This window comes from Littorina saxatilis, linkage group LG4, assembly GCF_037325665.1.
Source record: "Littorina saxatilis isolate snail1 linkage group LG4, US_GU_Lsax_2.0, whole genome shotgun sequence".
NCBI classification, from domain to species: Eukaryota; Metazoa; Mollusca; class Gastropoda; order Littorinimorpha; family Littorinidae; genus Littorina; species Littorina saxatilis.
This window is the reverse complement of record NC_090248.1, coordinates 25,454,514-25,476,577: the sequence shown is the minus strand read 5'-3', so window position 1 is coordinate 25,476,577 and position 22,064 is coordinate 25,454,514. Positions and strand designations below refer to the sequence as shown.

The 22,064-nt window shown below is 39.6% G+C and overlaps 1 protein-coding gene across 2 annotated transcripts; it reads left to right on the top strand.

Annotated features, from left to right (window-relative positions):
* The first annotated feature begins 325 nt into the window (after positions 1-325).
* LOC138964321 (uncharacterized) lies at positions 326-16,899 on the top strand. 2 transcript variants are annotated; one of them, XM_070336236.1, is made up of 12 exons: positions 326-587; positions 2,082-2,159; positions 3,328-3,482; positions 4,085-4,235; positions 5,525-5,602; positions 5,993-6,155; positions 6,504-6,574; positions 8,988-9,047; positions 10,191-10,247; positions 10,746-10,802; positions 12,393-12,449; positions 14,219-16,899. In XM_070336236.1, exons 2-12 carry the CDS (start codon positions 2,111-2,113, stop codon positions 14,572-14,574), a joined length of 1,254 nt encoding a protein of 417 aa, XP_070192337.1. In that variant the 5' UTR covers positions 326-587; positions 2,082-2,110; the 3' UTR covers positions 14,575-16,899. The 2 variants fall into 2 exon arrangements, with proteins under 2 accessions (XP_070192337.1, XP_070192338.1); XM_070336237.1 differs by lacking the exons at positions 10,746-10,802; positions 12,393-12,449 and having other exon boundaries at positions 326-2,159.
* The last annotated feature ends 5,165 nt before the right edge of the window (positions 16,900-22,064 follow it).

The following is a 22,064-nucleotide window of genomic DNA, read 5'->3' as shown; positions in this document are numbered from 1 at the left end:
GAACGTATACGGTCTCTTTAGATATATATATTGACGTGACGTCACACGGTATACTGACGAATCGTCGCGTTTGGAGTTGAAAATGGCCGACGTCCGCTTCGGGTACCGAATCGGCATTTTCAGGCAATTTTACATGTTTGCAACACTCCTACCGTTTGGTAAACAGTAGTATTAGCTTTATACTTTATATTTTATACAATAGAAGTGTCTTAATAACCTCATTCTATCAAAACAACCTTTTACAGAGCTAAAAAGGGGAGGTAATTTTTGCAAAGCCTCACGGAGTAGCCTGCCCCTGCCCCCCCCCCCCCCCCCCCCCCCCATCTCCGATTGAAATTTGATATTTTTAAACCTATTTCGTTTATTTAACTCAAAACATAAACACAGGGTAAGTTGACACAGCTGTCAGACTTTTTAACTATCTTCTACGTAGAAATCGAATCGCAATCTGAAATGTGAAAAGCAGGGTGCCTTATTATTCTTTTTCGAAAGAGTCCTGTGTGGTAGACCAAAGGGAGATCACTCCATATGCCCGTTTCAAGGCGCGAGTTTTCCACAAGAAACGTCTCGACGGATTCACACTCACAGTAAGTTTGTTTAAATCTTTGCAATTCGATTGATTGATGTGTCAGAGTTTAATTCTGTATGTAGCTATTGTTTTTACAAGGGCCGGTTTAGTTGCTGCGTCGAGGTAATGAAAACCCGTGTATGTTCTAATCTTCTATTCCGATCTTGACTGGTAAAACTAATACTAGTCTAGTATGAGTATGATGAGTCTTGAGTCTGACATGCTTTTCTACATCAGTCCAGGGTTCCACATCACGTAGAATTAAGGGTATAATACCCTTTGACCCTCCAAATCACGTACGAGATGCTCTCTGAAGAGGTATAAATACGTAACTGTTTTCTCTGTGAGCGCCTAGCCACAAGCATGTCATGCCTTAATTTGACTTTTTTTTAAAGAAACACTGGTCTAGAAATGTACCTACAGGATATCAACCCACTTTTGTTTGACATAGACCCTTTCTTTCCCACTTAACAGGAACCACACTGGGGGAGTGCATAAAAAAAAGTCTTCAACTCCAATCTTCAATAACGTTTATCCTGGACTATGAGTGTGATTGATAGACTCATAGTGATACACTCACTTTGCTGAAATATCTCTTGCCGTAACCGGCACGGTTGGCCTAGTGGTAAGGCGTCCGCCCCGTGATCGGGAGCTCGTGGGTTCGAACCCCGGCCGGGTCATACCTAAGACTTTAAAATTGGCAATCTAGTGGCTGCTCCGCCTGGCGTCTGGCATTATGGGGTTAGTGCCAGGACTGGTTGGTCCGGTGTCAGAATAATGTGACTGGGTGAGACATGAAGCCTGTGCTGCGACTTCTGTCTTGTGTGTGGCGCACGTTAAATGTCAAAGCAGCACCGCCCTGATATGGCCCTTCGACGTTAAGCAAACAAACAAACAAACAAATCTCTTGCCGTTGTTGACGTAAAAGTTCTTCAGTATAAATATATGATATATAGAGAATACTACATGGCTTGCTGTGTCGTACCAGATTTACATGAGTTGTTTTTTTAAATATTGAACTGCGAGCGAAAGCGAGCTGTTCACTATTTGAAAAAGCAACGAGTGTAAATCTGGTACGGAACAGCATGCCATGTAGTATTCTGTTTATCCTACATACTGTACTTACGTGTATTTTACTGAAAATGTCCTGCATTCGAGGCAGCTAAATTGAAGACGCTTGTTTTAGAACCTCGATCTCTTCTAAAGCCTCGTGCAATCTATTACGTCAAAGCAAAGAAACGTCACTCTGAAAGTGTGGCGTGACGTGTTAGTTCTAAAGATTCATCGAGGGTAATAAGCGAGCGCAATTTGTGTTTCTATAATAATGTTTGTCTCGGTGACTTTGGCATCATAAGCAGTGGAAAAACAGGTCCCTGCCAGACTTGCTTGACATGACCTCATTTACATGATATACACACGTGTGATTTGAACGATTATTATCTCACGGGTGTCTCTCTCACGTATGTAGGATAAAAATTGATAAGTATACATTGTGTGTCACTTTGTGTTTCAGATTACCTGCAGATAAAAAAAGCTGTCAAGATGCCCCATCATGCATTCCATGTGTTTATGTCTAGTCAATTAAAGAACGGTATGAATTTTTTTATTTCTTTATTTTTTTGTGGATAAAAATGAAGTTTATAAGCAATCAGCTTGTCAACCGAAGCTGCTATAAATCATCAGGTGTCTAAAACCAAAAGGCGCTGACGTTTTAAAAAAAAATTTTTACGTGTCCAGGGATGTTCACATCCTCGGCTGGCCAATGACAATTCTAGTCAAATCAACCCTTTTGGTTGTAGTATTCAGTTTTAAAGACATTTAAACACTGCAGATCAACTGTGGTACGTACCGGGCCAGCAAAATTTCCGCCGGGCTATTGACTTTAAACCACAAAAAGAACATAATTGAACCGATACTTTACTGGGTGGTCTCCCTTTTATTGAATTGCATAAATATTTTCTTCACAAAAACCATGTGCATGGCGCCATGATGTTCTTTTTTCAAGTTTCCTTTTTGGGAGAGGCACCCCCGGAATCTGCGTAGCGGTATTGTGAACCGTTCACGGAGCTGTCTCACCCTGAAATACCGATCCTGAGCCGGTGTGGTAACTCTAGGTCGGCCTGACCTTGGTCTGTCCTGTACACTTTAAGTGGCATTTAAAAGAGCTCCATTCATGCACATACAGTTTGTTGGGACACACCAACATGCCTTGCAACATCTTCATTAGTTGTACCTGCTTGCAACCGGACAATAGCATTATGGCACTGGGCTTTAGTCAGTCGTGGCATTTTCCGCACCTTAATTGCAGGCGCGGGGTCACAGAATTGCGGTTGATATGGCTTTCTCATCTCTGCCACTTGAGGCTTAGACAGAGGCAAAAACATCACGGCGCCATGCACATAATTTTTGTGCAGAGAAGATTTTTGCAATTCAATAAAAGGGCGACCACCCAGTAAAGTATCGGTTTTATTATATTCTTTTTGTGGTTTAATGGTTTGCAACAATGCAACTGACAAATTTCAAACTGAATTTTGGTGCTTTCCTCTAACATAATTATTTGACAAAAATCAATGTTTACCTGTGTCAAGTTTCTTTTTTGGGAGAGAATATATATATATGTACGTAGATAAAGTAGAATTCCGTGTTAAAACAATGACAAGTATGAGTGAACTGCAGTTATATTACAGACACAACATAGATAGATAACAACGTTGATATTGTCAAGAACCATTGATTCATTGTTCAACACTATGTTTTAGCTCAAGGCTCCCGCGCTGAAACCTTCAAAGAGGGTGGATCAAGGTGGAAGAATGCTTCCCCTGAGGAAAAAGAAGCGTGCAGGGTGAAGGCTGCTGCAATGAACGCGTCAAGCAAGGCAGACCACAACAAGCTGAGAGACAAGCTTCGGAGTGTGGTAAAGTATTTTTACGTTTCAGATGTGGATTGCACGAAACAGATTGCTAACAAATTTCAGTAAGTGCAACTTCCATGGAGACCATTGCAAACGCCTACAGGGCTAACACCTTTCCCGTTCTCAATGGAAATCCATTTTTTGAAAACTTATAAAACCAGAGAATCCGGTTTCTAAAAAAAGAAAAAAAAAGGTATTATTTTCATGCATTTTGGTACCAGGAAAGGCTGTTCCTTAAGAAAAGAAACAATATTTAAAAAAAAAAAAGGGGGGGGGGGATTTGATCATCCCTGTACTGTAACTGTAAAGTGGAAGCTTCCTTTACCTCTGTGATTATGTGGAAAAGCAGGGTATCCAAGTTGTCAGCGCCTATGAGTGATTGTAGTTTTCCTGTCATGTTGACCATGCATAAATACCAGTGTTGGATAAAACAGAAAAAAACTCAACCTGAAAAGAAGAGAATGCTGTGAAAACTTGTGATGCTCAATTTTTGATACAATTGACCATGTATGTGTCTGCATGTGTAAGAAACAAAGAACAGGGACGTGCTGAATACACAGTGTTATTGATGTCTTCATACGTGATTATTTCTTTCTTTTCCCCAGTTAGTTGACTTCAAGAACGCTGGATTGGACACTTGCGTCTTCCTGTATGACAGGGAGAAGGCCAATCCAGCGTGCGAAATGTATGGTGACGGGGCCATTTTCAAAGTCCTCAAGGATTCCAGAATTCTCAGCAGAGAAATAGCCTCAGCCTGTAAGAATATAATTATCAGCATTTCACTGTGTTTGTGTTTATGTTAAAGGCACAGTAAGCCTCCCGTAAACCATCACAGATATGGTCAGGCTCTTACACACAGTACAAACACCCTTTCATTTAAACACTCACCGATTGAGAACATCCTAGGTGCCCTCCGTAAAGAGCGAACAATTTTCAAAGAATTTATTTTTGCGTGGTTTATCTTACCCCTGAGCCATCGTGAACCCGTGTGATCCAGTTTCCCTTTTTCACAATGTAGTCGTCAGTTAGTCATTTGAATGCGACTCGATGTGAGCTTATCTACAATAGCACGTTTTTATGCACGAAACAAACGGCTGTGGTTCACAAGAACTCTAGCGATGGCTTTTGACTGTTGAGAGGAACGGCGATATGTACTGATAAACCGTCGTCTGCTACGACCCTTGCGTGACCCTGCTTCCGGGCTTTTCTGAATGAGACGCGAAGGGAAGTAACTCATTTTTGACAATCTGCAAAATTAATTATTTAAAAATTGCTCGCTCTTTACGTAGGGCACCTAGGATGTTCCCGTTTGGTGAGCGTTCAAATGGAAGGGTGTTTGTACTGTGTGTACTATAAAAGCCTGACAGTAGTTTACGGGAGGCTTACTGTCCGGGCGTGATTTCCGGTATTGAATATTCATAACAGCCAGCACCAAAACGAGGCGCCATTATTGGTAAAAGCTAAGTCCACGAAAATAAATTCTTTGAAAATTTCTCACGCTCGACAGAAAGCAGCCAGGATGTTCCCGTTCGGTGAGCGTTCAAATGGAAGTATGCTTGTACTGTATGTAGACGCTCGGGGAGCTCTGTGATGGTTTACGGGAGGCTTACTGTGCCTTTAATCAACTTCAAATTATTATGAGAAAAAAAAAGATGGTGCTTGATGTGCCTTTTATCATTTGTTTTAATTGTTGGGTCAAATTGTTACTTTCTTTATGAAGCAAACTGTGTGATAGTGTTGATATATTTAGGTAGTTCATCAAGACAGCTACATTGCTCACAGAACTGGCATCATTCATTACAATTTATCCCTCTGGGGGATAAAAATCTTATATGTTTTCCAGCTGTATACCTGGTTCCAAGTTAATATATATTCTGTTAAATTAAACTGATGCAGCTGTCCAGCAGGTTAGCAATGCTGTTTATGTTCCAACACCTGCTGAGAAAATAATTAGAATTGCTGTGTATTTTGGGGGTAAATCCCAAACTCATTCTGGTGTGTGCACCAGTTGTAAATGTTCATGTTATTTTTCTTTCACGTTGCAGATACATGCAAGGTGACAACAGCTCTGCCACCTAGCCTCATGAGGGAAAAGGTTCGAGCACATTTGAACCTTGCCACAAGTAAGACTTTTTCTTATACCCCGACCCACTCACCACCAACACGCGAGTTCATCGTAGTTCACAATTTCTTGCGGAAATTATTACTGGCTCTTAATGATCACTCAAGATTACGTGGGTTTAGCTTTAGGTCATGGGAGTTTAGGAAAACACACGTGTGAACACTTCCACTGATCAGCAAGCCATTGGTGGCAATTTGTGGCTCTGATGTTTATATTATTGAAAGAAAACGATTAAGCGCATGCTGCATAACATACACATCAGAGTAAGTTGTAATCTGGATCACAATAAAGCTGACATGTTGACATGAGAGCAACAAACACAAAATAATCTTGAAGAGTGTATATATTTATCTTTCAGCTGTTTGGATTGATGTACTTTATGTTGTTTCAGGGGCCTGTCCTGGAATGGGGAGCTGTTTCCCTTACAAGGAAGTCCACAAGAAGGAGGTCAAAGCGCATGGCTGGCCTGAAGGCGTAAATGTGCGCGACCCCAGCTCCATGGGGAAAAAAGATCTACTGGCCTTGCTAAATGCAACCATTACTTTGGAGAAATGGTATGTGATGCATTGTCTTCCATTTTCAGTTTGGTACATACCTGAAAATGTCTTGGAGTACAATGCACTTAAGAGTGGTACTGTGTTTGTTTGTCAGAAGGTATAAAAGGCATATTGTGTAGCCCCTTTAGCCATTACTTTGAAGAAGGAAAACCACTAGAAGCATTTAGGTAGCGGAACACAAGGAAAGCACTTTGTATTTGACTGTTAGATTTATACTTTTTCTTGTGGAATGTATTAATTTAAGCGTCAATGTTTGAAGAATTAAGGTATTCCTACATACTGTGTCTTTTCCTGTAAATGTAACGTATTATCGGTAAACTGAAAATGGCTAAATTTCTGCTACAGTGCTGTTGACTCCGTTGAGCCTGCTGTGCCTGGAGTCAGCGGGTTGCTACGTATATATGGACAAGAAAAAGGTATGGAAGGTTTAGTGTTCTTTGTGCAAGTGACAAGTACCTTTTTTGTGTGGAAAAGTTTAACTCTTTTGCTGCCTGTAGGATGTCAGCTGACGGCCTGGGTAACTTGCTTTAACGAGCAAAACTTTTCTTTACTTTAAGGCACAGTAAGCCTCCCGTAACCATCACAGATACTGTCAGGCTTTTACACACAGTACAAACACCCTTTCATTTAAACACTCACCGCTTTAAAACATCTTAGGTGCCCTCCGTAAAGAGCGAGCTAATTTCAAAGAATTTATTTTTGTGTGGTTTATCTTACCCCATAGGCATTGTGAACCCGTGTGATCCAGTTTGCCTTTTTTCACAATGTAGTCGTCAGTTTGTGATTTCCAATGCGACTCGCTGTAAGCTTATCTGCAATAGCACGTTATTATGTACCTCTAAATCCAAACACAACAGAGGGCTGCAATTCACAAGAACTCTAGCGATGGCTTACGACTGTTCAAAGGAACTGGTACTATGCAGAACCGTCGTCTGCTTCGAGAAAGATGTTTTGTGTTACACGTTTCCGGGCTTTTCTTTTTTCAAACTTTCAAAACTTTTAATTGTACTAATCTTGTCTTGATGAAAAATTCTTTTATGATTTGAGAATGTTTGTGTAACAAGCTGTCAATTTGTTATTTAGATTTTAAGTTAGGTCTAGCGCCAAAACGCACCGTTCGATTTTGTTAACAGACAATCAGCAAAAATCTTTTAAAATTGCTCGCTTTTTACGTAGGGCACCTCGGATGTTCAAAAGCAGTGAGTGTGTAAATGAAAGGGTATTTGTACTGTGTGTAAAAGCCTGACAGTATCTGTGATGGTTTACGGGAGACGTACTGTGCCTTCAACAACAGCAGAAGAAGAACAAAAACAAACAATGTGTATGTGGAGTATTCATTTTTACATCATGGTCACACTGTTGTCAATTAAGTTAATATTTTTCTCAGTTGTGTCTTTATGATTACTCCAGAGGCAGGGAAATAGCTCAATCGGTAGCTGCGCTTGTTTCTAAACCAGTTATCTCTATCGGCGTGCATCTAATACCCATGTTTGAGGAAGGATTTATATGACATTATGAGTCTACTCCATGCAGACTCTCGTCGTGTCCATATAATCTTGTGTGCACATATGCGCATCATAAAGGAGCTAAATTTACAGCGAAAGTATCAGGGCTTGGAAATATAAAAACATGCATGTAAGAAAAATAAATGTACTTAAAGGCAACTTGCTTTTCCATGTGAAAACAGTTCAGATTTCCATGAGGGTAACCTCACAGGATTATAAGAAATCTTATCCTAATCTTATGCTTTTCATTTTTACATTTAGTCAAGTGTTGACTAAATGTTTTAACATAGAGGGTGAATCGAGACGAGGGTCGTGGTGTATGTGCATGTGTCTGTGCGTGTGTGTGTGTGTGTAGACCAAACTACTGGACCGATCTTTATGAAATTTGACATGAGAGTTCCTGGGAATGATATCCCCGGACACTTTTTTCGTTTTTTCGATAAATACTTTTCATGACGTCATATCCGTCTTTTGGTAAAAGTTGAGGCGGCACTGTCACACACTCATTTTTCAATCAAATTGATTGACATTTTTGTAAAGCAATCTTCGACGAAGGCCGGACTTCAGTATTGCATTTCAGCTTGTTGGCTTAAAAACTAATTAATGACTTTGGTCATTAAAAATCTGAAAATTGTAATAATTTTTTTTTTATATAAACCGATCCAAATTTACGTTTATCTTATTCTACATCATTTCCTGATTCCAAAAACATATAAATATTTGGATTAAAAACAAGCTCTGAAAATTAAAAATATAAAAATTATGATCAAAATTAAATTTCCAAAATCGATTTAAAAACAATTTCATCTTATTCCTTGTCGGTTCCTGATTCCAAAAACATATAGATATGATATGTTTGGAATAAAAACACGCTCAGAAAGTTAAAACGAAGAGAGGTACAGAAAAGCGTGATATGCAGCACAGCAAAACCACTAACGCGCTGAACAGGCTCGTCAGTTTCACTCCGTTATGCACAAGCGGCGGACTACGGTCATTGTGAAAAAATGCAGTGCGTTCAGTTTCATTCTGTGGGTTCCACAGCTTGACTAAATGTAGTAATTTCACCTTACGCGACTTGTTCCTTGTTTCTTCTTTTTAATTAACAGAATGTCAATACTGACAGTTCTAATTTTTGTATTGGTTGAAGAAACTGTGGACATCATTATTCATGATTTCAGAATGAAGATTACTACAAAACGTTGACACACATCCTTTTCCTGTGTTTAGTCAGGACGGCATACCAATTAGTTCTTGGTACATGGAGTTATTGTGTGGATATGTGCACCGAAAGAGATGTAACATGTATATTGTGTATTATTTTCAGAAGAAGCAAATGCTGCTGCCAACATAACAACACTTCAGGAAGAAGCGTTCATAACAGGAGGTAGGTGTTTGTATGTGTGATGAGTTAGGTGGCAAAGAAGAGTTGGTTACTGTAAGTTTGAAAATGTATGCAGAAAAGATAATGCAAACAGCATAATTATATATCAGATTTGGTGTATAAACTCTTGAGCCTTAGATAAGTTATGTTAAAAGTGTACCCTTAGCAAACAATTGTACAAGGATTTGCACACAATGCAACTACCAATTATGGCCAACAGTCAATGAAAGAGTAGACTTTTCTGCAGAATACAGTCGGGCCCGCTTATAAGGAGCGCTCTGGGACGAATTTTTTACTCCTTATAACCGAGGTTCCTTATTACAGAGCTCTCAGATGTAAGGAGTAACCCAAGCCCAACTACCTTATAAGCGGGCTTCTGCATTTTCAGTGTCAGTATTAGCAATTCTTCTTCTTCTCTCTCTCTCTCTCTCTCTCTCTCTCTCTCTCTCTCTCTCTCTCTCTCTCTCTCTCTCTCTCTCTCTCTCTCTCTCTCTCTCTCTCTCTCTTAATAAATATTTATTTATTTAGAGAGAGAGAGAGAGAGAGGAGGGGGGGAGTTTTGTACTGAGGAACCGGTAGAACAAAACTATAGAATCGAACCTTACCTTGAATCTGAAAACCATTTAGGCAGATTTTCATCTGCAGTTTAGCAGTGCGTGACCAATTCCGCGATAAAGAAATAACAGTCTGGAATAGTAAGACCTTTTTACCTTGCACAAGCTTTTTACAACATCTGGAGCATGTTCCACGCCTCTGATCGCCTTTACTTCTGCAATCTGGACAAACATTAAATCTGATGTGTATGCTAATTGCTATGCAGGAATCATGAAATACAATACCATTTATAAAAAAAAATTATAAAAAACTATAGGAGCCACGAACTGCGCCGGATGGCTTGCTGATCACTTGAAGTTTTCATACGGCACTTGTGTTTGTACAGAATTCTGTTTTTTTCATAAATATTGTCATGGAATTGATAGGATTCCTAATTATGTACACGTAGTGCAAGCTGTCTTGAAGCAGTCAAGCTATACACATGCTTTGTAGTGCAATATGTATTTATCCAGCTGGCATTCTGTGACTTCATTAAGACAAACTTGTCTGATTCCTTATAGTAAAACATGTTTCCTTGATGTTACTTTGCAGATGAAGCAACTACTGATGCAGCTGAGATAAGTCATGCAATGCTGACTGAGGCTACAGGTAGGGAGATTGTGTTGCATGAAAATCTAAATACATGTACAACAGATATTGTAGAAGGCATATACTTGCACTGTAAAGCCTACATCTAATTCTTGAAAATGCCCCCAAAAAATGGGTAGAAAAAAGGAGGGCTTTTCATTGGGAATTAAAGGATATAATTTTGTCACAGGCAATGCAACTGCTTGGCAGTTCACTCTTTCCTATTTGCTGCTAGAAACACAACAGGTTTTTTTGTTTTTTTAACTTTCGCTCAGGTGGTGTCATTTTCATCTGTATTCTATTAGTTCTTGTACTACATAGAAGTTATCACAACGTCTTGAACTGGTTTTTTTCCTTTTGTATCGCACAATTATGCTTAGGAAGAAGGCTAATTCTGTAGATGTGGCAGTGACCTAAAACAGTAAATTAATTGGTATTGATCTTTTCAATGCAACATAATTATTAGATGGCTTGGATCATCAGTGGTTTGCTGTAGGTGTAATTGTGGGATTTTTTCAGATATTGGGGAACTTCTTCACACTTTGCAGAGCCGATCGCAGGAATCCGACAACAGAGGTTTGTGTTTTGTTGCTTCTTCTTTTGTATAGTTATATTGGTGTGTCTGTAAGGAGTATGTTCCCTGGTGTACATATTATTATATTTAGTCAAGTTTTGACTAAATATTTTAACATCGAGGGGGAATCGAAACGAGGGTCGTGGTGTATGTGCGTGTGTCTGTGTGTCTGTGTGTGTGTGTGTGTGTGTGTGTAGAGCGATTCAGACTAAACTACTGGACCGATCTTTATGAAATTTGACATGAGAGTTCCTGGGTATGAAATCCCCGAACGTTTTTTTTCATTTTTTTGATAAATGTCTTTGATGACGTCATATCCGGCTTTTCGTGAAAGTTGGGGCGGCACTGTCACGCCCTCATTTTTCAACCAAATTGGTTGAAATTTTGGTCTAGTAATTTTCGACGAAGCCCGGACTTCGGTATTGCATTTCAGCTTGGTGGCTTAAAAATTAATTAATGACTTTGGTCATTAAAAATCTGAAAATTGTAAATAAAAAAATAAAAAATTATAAAACGATCCAAATTTACGTTTATCTTATTCTCCATCATTTGCTGATTCCAAAAACATATAAATATGTTATATTCGGATTAAAAACAAGCTCTGAAAATTAAATATATAAAAATTATTATCAAAATTAAATTGTCCAAATCAATTTAAAAACACTTTCATCTTATTCCTTGTCGGTTCCTGATTCCAAAAACATATAGATATGATATGTTTGGATTAAAAACACGCTCAGAAAGTTAAAATAAAGAGAGGTACAGAAAAGCGTGCTATCCTTCTTAGCGCAACTACTACCCCGCTCTTCTTGTCAATTTCACTGCCTTTGCCATGAGCGGTGGACTGACGATGCTACGAGTATACGGTCTTTGCTGAAAAATGGCATTGCGTTCAGTTTCATTCTGTGAGTTCGACAGCTACTTGACTAAATATTGTATTTTCGCCTTACGCGACTTGTTTATTTCTCATTGTGAACTACACTTAATCTGTTGTGTACATGTTGAAGTTATTTTAATAGCTAGTTAGTAGAAAGTGAGGAAAATAGAAAATTGTCACTAATTTATAAAACCATCTGTTTTGTTGGAGTCGTGGTTAGTCTCCAAATAGATGTTTTCCAGAAATAACAGTCTGGAATAGTAAGACCTTTTTACTTTGCACAAGCTTTTTACAACATCTGGAGCATGTTCCACGCCTCTGATCGCCTTTACTTCTGCATGCAATCTGGAAAAACATTAAATCTGATGTGTATGCTAATTGCTATGCAGGAATCATGAAATACAATACCATTTATAAAAAAAAATTATAAAAAACTATAGGAGCCACGAACTGCGCCGGATGGCTTGCTGATCACTTGAAGTTTTCAATCGGCACTTGTGTTTGTACAGAATTCTGTTTCTTTCATAAATATTGTCATGGAATTGATAGGATTCCTAATTATGTACACGTAGTGCAAGCTGTCTTGAAGCAGTCAAGCTATACACATGCTTTGTAGTGCAATATGTATTTATCCAGCTGGCATTCTGTGACTTCGTTAAGACAAACTTGTCTGATTCCTTATAGTAAAACATGTTTCCTTGATGTTACTTTGCAGATGAAGCAACTACTGATGCAGCTGAGGTAGATCATGCACTGCTGACTGAGGCTACAGGTAGGGAGATTGTGTTGCATGAAAATCTAAATACATGTACAGTGGATATTGTAGAAGGCATATACTTGTACTGTAAAGCCTCCAACTATTTCTTGAAAATGCCCCCAAAAATTGGTAGAAAAAAGGAGGGCTTTTCATTGGGAATTTAATAATACAATTTTGTCACAGGCAATGCAACTGCTTGGCAGTTCACTCTTTCCGATTTGCTGCCAGAAACACTAACATTTTCTTTTGAAACTTTTGCTCGGGTGGTGCCATTTTCCTCTGTATTCTATTAGTTCTTGTTTACCCGTGATTTGTAAAAATGTAAAAATATTTTACAAATCACGTCGAACCTAAAACCGCGATTTGTAAAAATGTAAAAATGAAAAAATATCGCATTCCACAAAGTAATGCATGCCTTTTATTATTATTATTTTTCTTGTTTAGAGCCTCTACGCTGAGTGGTGGGGGTGGTTTTAGTTCCACATCCCATTTTGGTGCAATCCCATTTTGCCGCCGTCCCATTTTTTGCCCCATCCCATTTTCGCGACATTTCACAAGCCAAACGTCATTTTACTAACATGTCATAACAATAGCGCGACATCCCATTTTGACACCATATCCCATTTGGCCGCCATGCCGTTTCACCGCATTCCATTTCGCCCCCATCCCATTGTCGCGACATTTCACAAGCCAAGCGTCATTTTACTACCGTGTCATAACAATTGCGCAACATCCCATTTTGACACCATCCCATTTGGCCGCCATCTTTTTTTTTTATTTATTCTTCTTGCCAAGCCTCACTATACTACTATACTGCGTTATTCAACTAGGAAGACATTCCGTTTTCGCCAAATCCCAATTTTGCCACAATCCAAAATGTCGCGAAATAGGGATGGCGGCGAAATGGGATGACGGCAAAACGGCATGGCGACAACATGGAATGTGGCGCTAGTGGTATGACACGGTGGTAAAATGACACTTGGCCTGTGAAATGTCGCGAAAATGGGATGGGGGCAAAATGGGATAACGGCGAAATGGGATTGCGCCAAAATGGGATGTGGAGCTAATGGTACATGACATGGTGGTAACATGACACTTGGCCTGTAAAATGTCGCAAAAATGGGATGGGGGCGAAATGGGCTCACGGCGAAACGGGATTGCGCCAAAATGGGATGTGGAGTTAATGGTACATGATATGGTGGTAAAATGACACTTGGCCTGAGAAATGTCGCCAAAATGGGATGGGGGCGAATTGGGATAACGGCGAAACGGGACTAATAGATCCCTTGCCTTTGGGGTAGTGCGACGCTGTGACTGCTAGCTTTCCACTGGGAGGAAGCGACCGGAATTTCCCAACGATGGGACATCCTATATAATGGGGGAAAAAAAATCTTAAAATTAACAGTCACGCTACCCCAAAAGTCAAGGGATTTCGTTTTTGTCCCTTGACTTTGGAGATGACAAGAAAATATCGGGCGCAAAAACGTGATTTGTAAAAATTGTTACAAATCGCGAGGCGCGCCCCGTGATTTGTAACAATTTTTACATTTTTACAAATCACGGGTTAACAGTTCTTCTTCTGCATTGAAGTTATCACAACATCTTGAACTGTTATTTTTTCCTTTTGTATCGCACAATTATGCTTAGGAAAAAGGCTAATTCTGTAAATGTGGAAGTGACCAAAAACAGTAAATTAGTTGGTATTGATCTTTTCAATGCAACATATTAGATGACTTGGATCATTAGTGGTTTGCTGTCAGTGTAATTGTGGGATTTTTTTTCAGATATTGGGGAACTTCTTCACCCTTTGGGATTGCAGAGCCGATCACAGGAATCCGACAACAGAACTTCAGATTCTACGACTGCAGGGGAAAGTGGGTCTCGAAAAAGATCATACTACCAATGGGAAGCTGTGGACACAAAAAAGGTTGAGTCATATTTCAAAAGTGACATACAGAAGACTGGGAGAGGTGTGACAGGATCATTGCCTGGCATCAAAGAAATTCAAGCTTTCTTGACAGTGCACGATGTTTTTTGTGGTATTCCACTTGAAAAAAAACAAAAAGTCAGCTTGGTAAGGAGCAAAATATTTAACGAGAGAAAGAAGTTCAGGAGCAAAGTCGCTTTTGACACTGTGTAAATTTCATCTAATTTCATGACTCCCTAAACTCTCAGAGTTCTGATAGAGTTCCAATTTCCCAAAGATTAGGACTATCAGTGTCAGTGGTTATGAAGTGAAAATGATGCAACAACCACTTTTCATTCTCTTTTTCATCCTTTCCTCATCGTGCAGTGTCAAGAAAGCTCTAATTCCTATTAACTCGATGTTCTTTAACTATATTTATACATAAATGCATATTGTAAAGCAGTATGCATTGTTAGATGATCTTCCAGTTGCAGTGTTTAAATGTCGAAGCTGCTTTTCCCAGTTTTACCTAAGAGACCGACTGTATATTGTGTTTTTGTAGTATTGGTAGTATGATCTTCGTGTACACTACATTGCGGTATGCACGTTAAAGATCCCACGATTGACAAAAGGGTCTTTCCTGGCAAAATTGTATAGGCGTAGATAAAAATGTCCACCAAAATACCCGTGTGACTTGGAATAATAGGCCGTGAAAGGTGGATGCAGCGCCTATAGGCTGTTGATCTACTGGCCGATGTGAATGCGTGATATATTTATCACACAGATATGAGGTTCACAAAGATGCAGCAGACTCCCAGGACGAGGATTGAATTTTGAACATTTATGACAGAAAAAGAATGTCCTCTTTGACACCATTATGTTTGTGCATATATTTCACTTTTTGCTTTGTCACCTTCATTTCATCAAGTAGCATGGATGATATTACTATTAAATGTGTGTAAAATGAGCGTGAAGATAGTTTGTGTCAGTGAGGAACCCACAATACTGAGAGAGAAATTGGATTCTCTTCTGCTCATAGGTTGTGTAATAATTAATATGTATTATATATTGATATGCATTTTCTTTATACTGATACATTGGATTCAAATAAGCAAAAATCACTCCAGGGATCTTGATAACACTATTTCAAGCCACCTCACTCGGGTTTACCATGTGTCTACGGCGCGGTTTATCTCCTGAGCATGCGCAGAGGATCAGTATCGGCGCACAACGGCTTGAAAGTGGGGTACACTGTGGTGGCTTGAAATAAAGGTTATCAAAATATCAGGATCCCTGTCGCGATACATGTGGCAGTGGTGTCATCACTGCTAACACTAGTACTATGAGTGAGAGTGGTGAGGAATGTGATTGAAGGATCATGAACATGCTCCTACTGGTGATGTGATGTAGTGATGATGTGTGGGTACCTTAATTCGAATTTTTTGTATTGACAAACTATGCAAACAATTATGTACATGTTATCATACATTTCATTGCATTGTTTGCAGTGTAGGTATTCCTTACTGATTTTGTTCTTTTCTCAGAACATTGTTTACTGTAGATACCTTAAAACGAAGTGAGTTAATTTTCATTTTTCCATGATCAAGGCTTTTATGAAAAACCTGGTGCTGATATGTGTCAGCCAAGATCTACAATGTTTTGGTTCATACTCATAGATTTTTGATGGTCCACTTATGTCTTTTGTATAAATGGAAATGAAATAATCCCATGATCGGTGAGTCATTGGCGCTGCCACGTGTATTATCTACTAAAGTGTGGCGTTCGTGAAGATGTGCATGTGCCTGTGTGTGTTGTACTAGTATAACGTATGCGTACATAGAATGACATTGCGGGTTACCTGAACATTGACAATGACGAAAGAAAGATTGTATGTGTGTGTGTGCGCGCGCGTGTGTGTGCGTGTGTGTGTGCGTGTGTGTGTGCGTGTGTGTGTGCGTGCGTGTGTGTGACCATGTTTGAATTTATTCGGATTTAGTTCTCTTTCCTTGTTTGTATTATGATTATGTAAGTGTAGAGCGCTCTGGGTTTGTCACCACGAGGTTTACGCGCTATATACAGGCATGGGAATTGTCCGCCAAACGGCGGAATTCCGCCGAATTTTTTTTTGTTCCGCCGAAAATGCAAAAGTGTCCGCCGAAAAAATAAAGGGGGGAGGCACACAAAAAAGGCACCGGTTACTTTGGCCTTTGCGCAAAAGCCCGCGAAAACTTTCCGTACTTTGTTCACGCACTGCTACCGCCCGCCTCAGTTATTGAACTTTTATGTTTGAAAGTAAACCAGATTGCACAGATTGTGTTACAAGTTACATTTTCCTGTTTGTCTCAACAGATCAATTTTTTTTTTACAAATTTAAACCATATAATACATGTATATATTTTTGTTCTTCAAAAAAGCAAAAATTGGTACATTTTTGTACTAAAAACTCTGATTCTAAAAACAGAATTTGATGGCAAACTTGGAGCTCAGATGACACCAGATTGCACCATCTGGGTTCTTTGGAGAAAAATTTGTCCGGGGGAGCATGCCCCCGGACCCCCCTAGTAAGACTAGGCGCTTCGCGCCGTCGACTTGACGCTTCGCGTCTTCAGTTATAAATTTTCCGCCTTTTTTACAATTTTCAATTCCCATGCCTGTATATAAGTAATTGTTATTATTATTATTATTAATTAATATCCCATATATTTTGGTATTGCCGGCTTGGTCAAACATTTCGGATTGAATTTGAAGATTTGTTAAATAGAAGTTTTATATACAGTCCAAATGTTCTTTTTACATTTGACTTTGCAGACCTTATCGATATCAATTTGCCCAGATTTTTTTGTTGTTGATTTTTTTTGAAAGTCACCATGTGACTCTTCAATACAAAATGTCTTACCACATGTTTGATTTGCCTCAAATCTGTGTGTGTGGGTGCGTGTGTATGTTTGTGTGTATGTTCATAAAAACTGTGGAATCGGACATGAACCTACGACAGATGATTAATGATTACACTCAAAGTACAACACTTCATACATTTACATTAACCCTGCAACCAAAGAACAATAAAGACAGTGTTTCAGAGCAGGTAGTTGACATGACATTTTTAGTGTTTTAGTATTGCAAGGAAAGTTTAGAATTCTAGGAGGCGATGTCAAGGTATATTACCACTATCACTTTCACCTGGCATTCACATTGAGTGATCTCACCAGGTTATTAGGATTCACGTTCATTCTAAAACGTCTCGCACAAGATCCATCATCTCTGCAAACATGTCGTAACTGGTCAAAGAATTAAGTTCTAATCAAGGAGAAACAAACTTAAGAACGCCCAAATGTACATTTCCTGAGGGACGCATACACAGGCGATAAAACCAGTCGCTGAATGGAGAGAAAAAAAAACTGAACTCGCCTTGAAGTGGCCTTATAATGCTACCACATAATTCAGGGCTTCCCTCGGACGCCCATCTTCAATGTTAAGAGGGTCTATGGGCGGCCTTAGAGGAGTTTTAGAGAGTTCCAATCAACAAGGCGAGCGCCCCAAACGCCCGATACACTTAATACACATTGTGATCGCGAATAGTGTGAAATGAAGTGACTGTATTCATCAGAATATTCTAATAGAATACATCAACTATAGGGGAAGGGCTCCTAATATGAACCACTTTTTGTTTCATGCTAATAACTAGCTTGTTTTCTTGCGAAGAAGTTTCATTTTGTGTTTGGTAGTCCTTCTCTCTTAAGTGAACCGTTAGGCCTAGTTAGAGTGAAATAGCTTTGATAGACATTTAGCAAAAATTAAATACAGAAAAAATCACAAATGGTCCATATTAGGCGCCCAGGCTCCTAATATGGACCAGTGAAGCGGCCTTCACAAATCACTGTCAAAAGCCCCCTATACTTCAAAATAACATGATACAACTTATTGTGCATGTCAGACTAATTCAAATATGCTTTAGATTTATCTGTTTCGGGTTGATGAGAGCATTATTTGAAGCACACCAGGAAACTAAAGAAGCATATCAAAAACAGAGTGAAAATAAGTGAAATTATCAACTTCCACAAAAAGAAGACAATTTGATATATTTTTTTGAAAGCTCGAGGGCTATGTTATTTTCAGCAAGCTTCTTAATGAATTAATGAAAATAGCCTTTAGCTTTTATTTTCTTCGATTTGTTGAAGGTGGTCCATATTAGGGGACTCACACATACTTTGAAATTTTGCTATTAGTTTTTGTTTGCAGTAGAAACTCGGGGTCAAAACTGCTAAAAATGTAACAAATACGGTCTCAGCTGTCATATAATTATAGCAATTTTTGTGTGATAAAAGCTTTGGCTGTGGACAGAAACGAGTCCGTTTTAGGCGTCAAATTTAGAGTGAACGCTGCCAAAAGTGAAAAAAGAGAAAAAGCCTAACGGTTTTGAGGTTTGTGTTTCTGCAACTGTTTTGACATGTGCAACTTATTCAGAGAGGGTAAATACAGCGAATGAAATTGTTTTTAGCGCTCTAGCGCCGTTAGTTTGTCAGATCAAGAGGTGGTCCATATTAGGAGCCGGTCCATATTAGGAGCCCTTCCCCTACCTTCTTAGATGGAACACACGCACACAGTAATACACTCACACACACCCACACACACTTTCAACTTGACTTCCTGTTCTTTCTATTTTAATGTTGCCAACATGTCAGATTCCAAATGCATGATGCATACTTACAGAGACATAAGTGTGTCCATGTGCTTGCACTGGCAAGACTAATTGACGACGAGCGACAGTACCTGTGGTTGGCAGGATAACGGAAATGTAATGTGTCCCTGGACCCGTTCTTTAAAGGTATAATGCGTCCCGGGGCCCCCTCCAAGACATTCTAGTATGGTGATATTGGCTCCTGGTGCGTATATGACGCAGGGACCGCACTTCAGTTCGGGAGCCCTGTAATTGTACCACGGACACGAATAGAGACCCCACCTCCACCCCATTACTACCCTCACCTTCTTAACCCAATCCAATGTAATTTGTTTGTGAAATAATATGATCCCATATATTTTGGTATTGCTGGCTTGGTCGAACATTTCGGACTGAATTGGAAGATTTGTTAAATAGAAGTTTTATCCCCGAGTAAGCAGTACTAGGGTCCAACAGACTTTAATTGTGTGTGTGTCTGTCTATCTATCTGTCTGTCTGTCTCGACTTAACAGCTTATTGCTGTGAAACTACTGGGCGCAGTTCGTTCAAAAGTTGATACACTAACTTGATAATAGGTCCGATTGATCGTATTAAAACTTCATAATGTTACCTGGGACCTAAATGCGAAATAAACCACAAAAAAACGACTTGGCGGTGGGAGGAATTCGCGGTGCAACAGCCAGCCAGGCAGTCTGATAGAACGGTGCAAGGTCTCAGCCAACCAGACTATGGCATACTCGTAGCAAAGCCGCCGAATGGTACCGTAAACCAAGAATAGTGACGTAATTACGTCACGGTCGAAAGTCTTTGACGTCAATGCCTCCCTGTAGTCTTTTTCTCTCGCGCGGTGTGTGTGTGTGTGTGTGTGGTGTGTGTGTGTGTGTGTGTGTGTGTGTGTGTGTTCATTTGTGTACATGTGTCAGTGTTACTGTTTGTGTGCGTGTGCGCGTGCATGAGTCTGTACTCGTGTGTGTGTGTGAATGTCTGAAGAGTACTCGGGTCCAGCGCGAGCGTTTTTTATTTACAGTCCAAATGTTCTTTTTACATTTGACTTTGCAGACCTTATCAGTTTGCCCAGATTTTGTTGTTGATTTTCAGTTTTGAAAGTCACCATGTGACTCTTCAATACAAAATGTCTTTCCACATGTTTGATTTGCCTCATATCTGTATGTGTGGGTGCGTGTGTATGTGTGTGTGTATGTTCATAAAAACTGTGGAATCGGACATGAACCTACGACAGATGATTAATGATTACACTCAAAGTACAACACTTCATACATTTACATTAACCCTGCAACCAAAGAACAATAAAGACAGTGTTTCAGAGCAGGTAGTTGACATGACATTTTTAGTGTTTTAGTGTTGCAAGGAAAGTTTAGAATTCCAGGAGGCGATGTCAAGGTAGCCTATAATACCACTATCAAATGTCGTTGCCTTGAATACTGTGATACAGTGGCATTATAATGACAGGACAAAGGTCACAATTATTGGTCTTTTTCTTCTTCAGTGCCATGAACCGTTTCAAAGCTTCAATGAAGAAGAAAAGATTACACACTAGAAACGGTTGTATACCATGTGAATCACTGAATTACTCGGAGTGCGTATCAGTAGCGTTTGCCAGCATTCCGCACAGCGATAAGCCGCTGAAGTATATATATATATATATATATCTATATATAAACAAAAGATCGAATGAATTTGCGTTATTTTGCGTGTTTCTCGTCTTCCTTAGTTTTATCAGATGGCATACACATATCTCATTTTGTCATAATATGACATTTGGGCTATTTTCCCATGCCGTCACTGATGCCGGTTCCCGCGTGTTTTCACAACTATTCTATCCGTTAGAACTATGTTTAATATACTCCAAAAGTGTTCTACAAGCACAGCATTACACATATTTTACCACAAGAAAAGCATATCGACAGTGAAGCACATTTATTGTAGGCCTAAATCCCGCATCTTGTTTGTTGAATTTAAAGAAACCCGATACTATAGTCCAGACTGCCAGGCTCTTCGCATTCAAAAGCGTGATATCTGCTAAAGAAAAAAAGATGGAATGAATCTGTTTTGTGCATGCTTCTTATCTTCCTTAGTTCTATTAGATGGCACAAAGAACTCATTTTATAAAAAAAAAAATTTAAATGACAATTTGGCTCTTTTCCCATTCCGCCATTGCATTCAGTTTAATTTATTCGTTACTTCACCCCGCGTGTTTTCACGTAACTATTCAGGCTATCCGTTAGAACTATGTTTAATTTACCCCAAAAGTGTTATACAAACACAGCATTGCACATATTTTACAACAAAAGCGGCATATATCAGTGAACTCGGCACTATTAGTGTACATCAGGGTTCCCTATGCCATAGCGCGCGTCCCTGCGTCCTATACGCACTAGAAGCCAAAAACACGTAGGCCCTACTAGAAATATATGCGGGAGGGGGTCCCTGGACGCACTAGATATTAAAAGAGCTTAATTTCCTTTATCGTGCGTACCGTCCGTATATATCATTTTCAGACTGCAATCAACACTTCGCAGTTCAACTGAGTCACTACACGTGACCACAATGTTTTTATAAGTACACTGACGGACTGTTCGGCGTTTGGACCCTTGTGACCCTCTAAAATACTGCAGTGGGGGTCCATGGAACCTCTAAAATTTAAAAGTGGGAGTCCCGGGACGCGCGCACTAGGAGGTATACATTCCGTTTCTTGTGAGTTGAATTTGGCAAGTATTGCCATCGTCCCATCCTGGGACGCACCACATTCGAAGGCACTGTGTCTCAACTATGCATAGGTTCTAGATCCTGGTTTGTTAGTGTTAAATGTATCCAGAGGATCTTTTCAAATAGTGGGTTTGACTTGCAGATCCCCGGCCTCCTTTTGTCGTAAAATATGTGCCTAACCCTAGGGTTAGGGTTAGGGTTAGGGTTAGGCCGGGACGGTTAGGTTGTTCACGACCTGATTAATCTCCCATGTTAGCGCATGCGCATTGACCGCAATGAGAAGAATTGTTCAGGCAGAGTTTTCAGTTCGTGACACCGG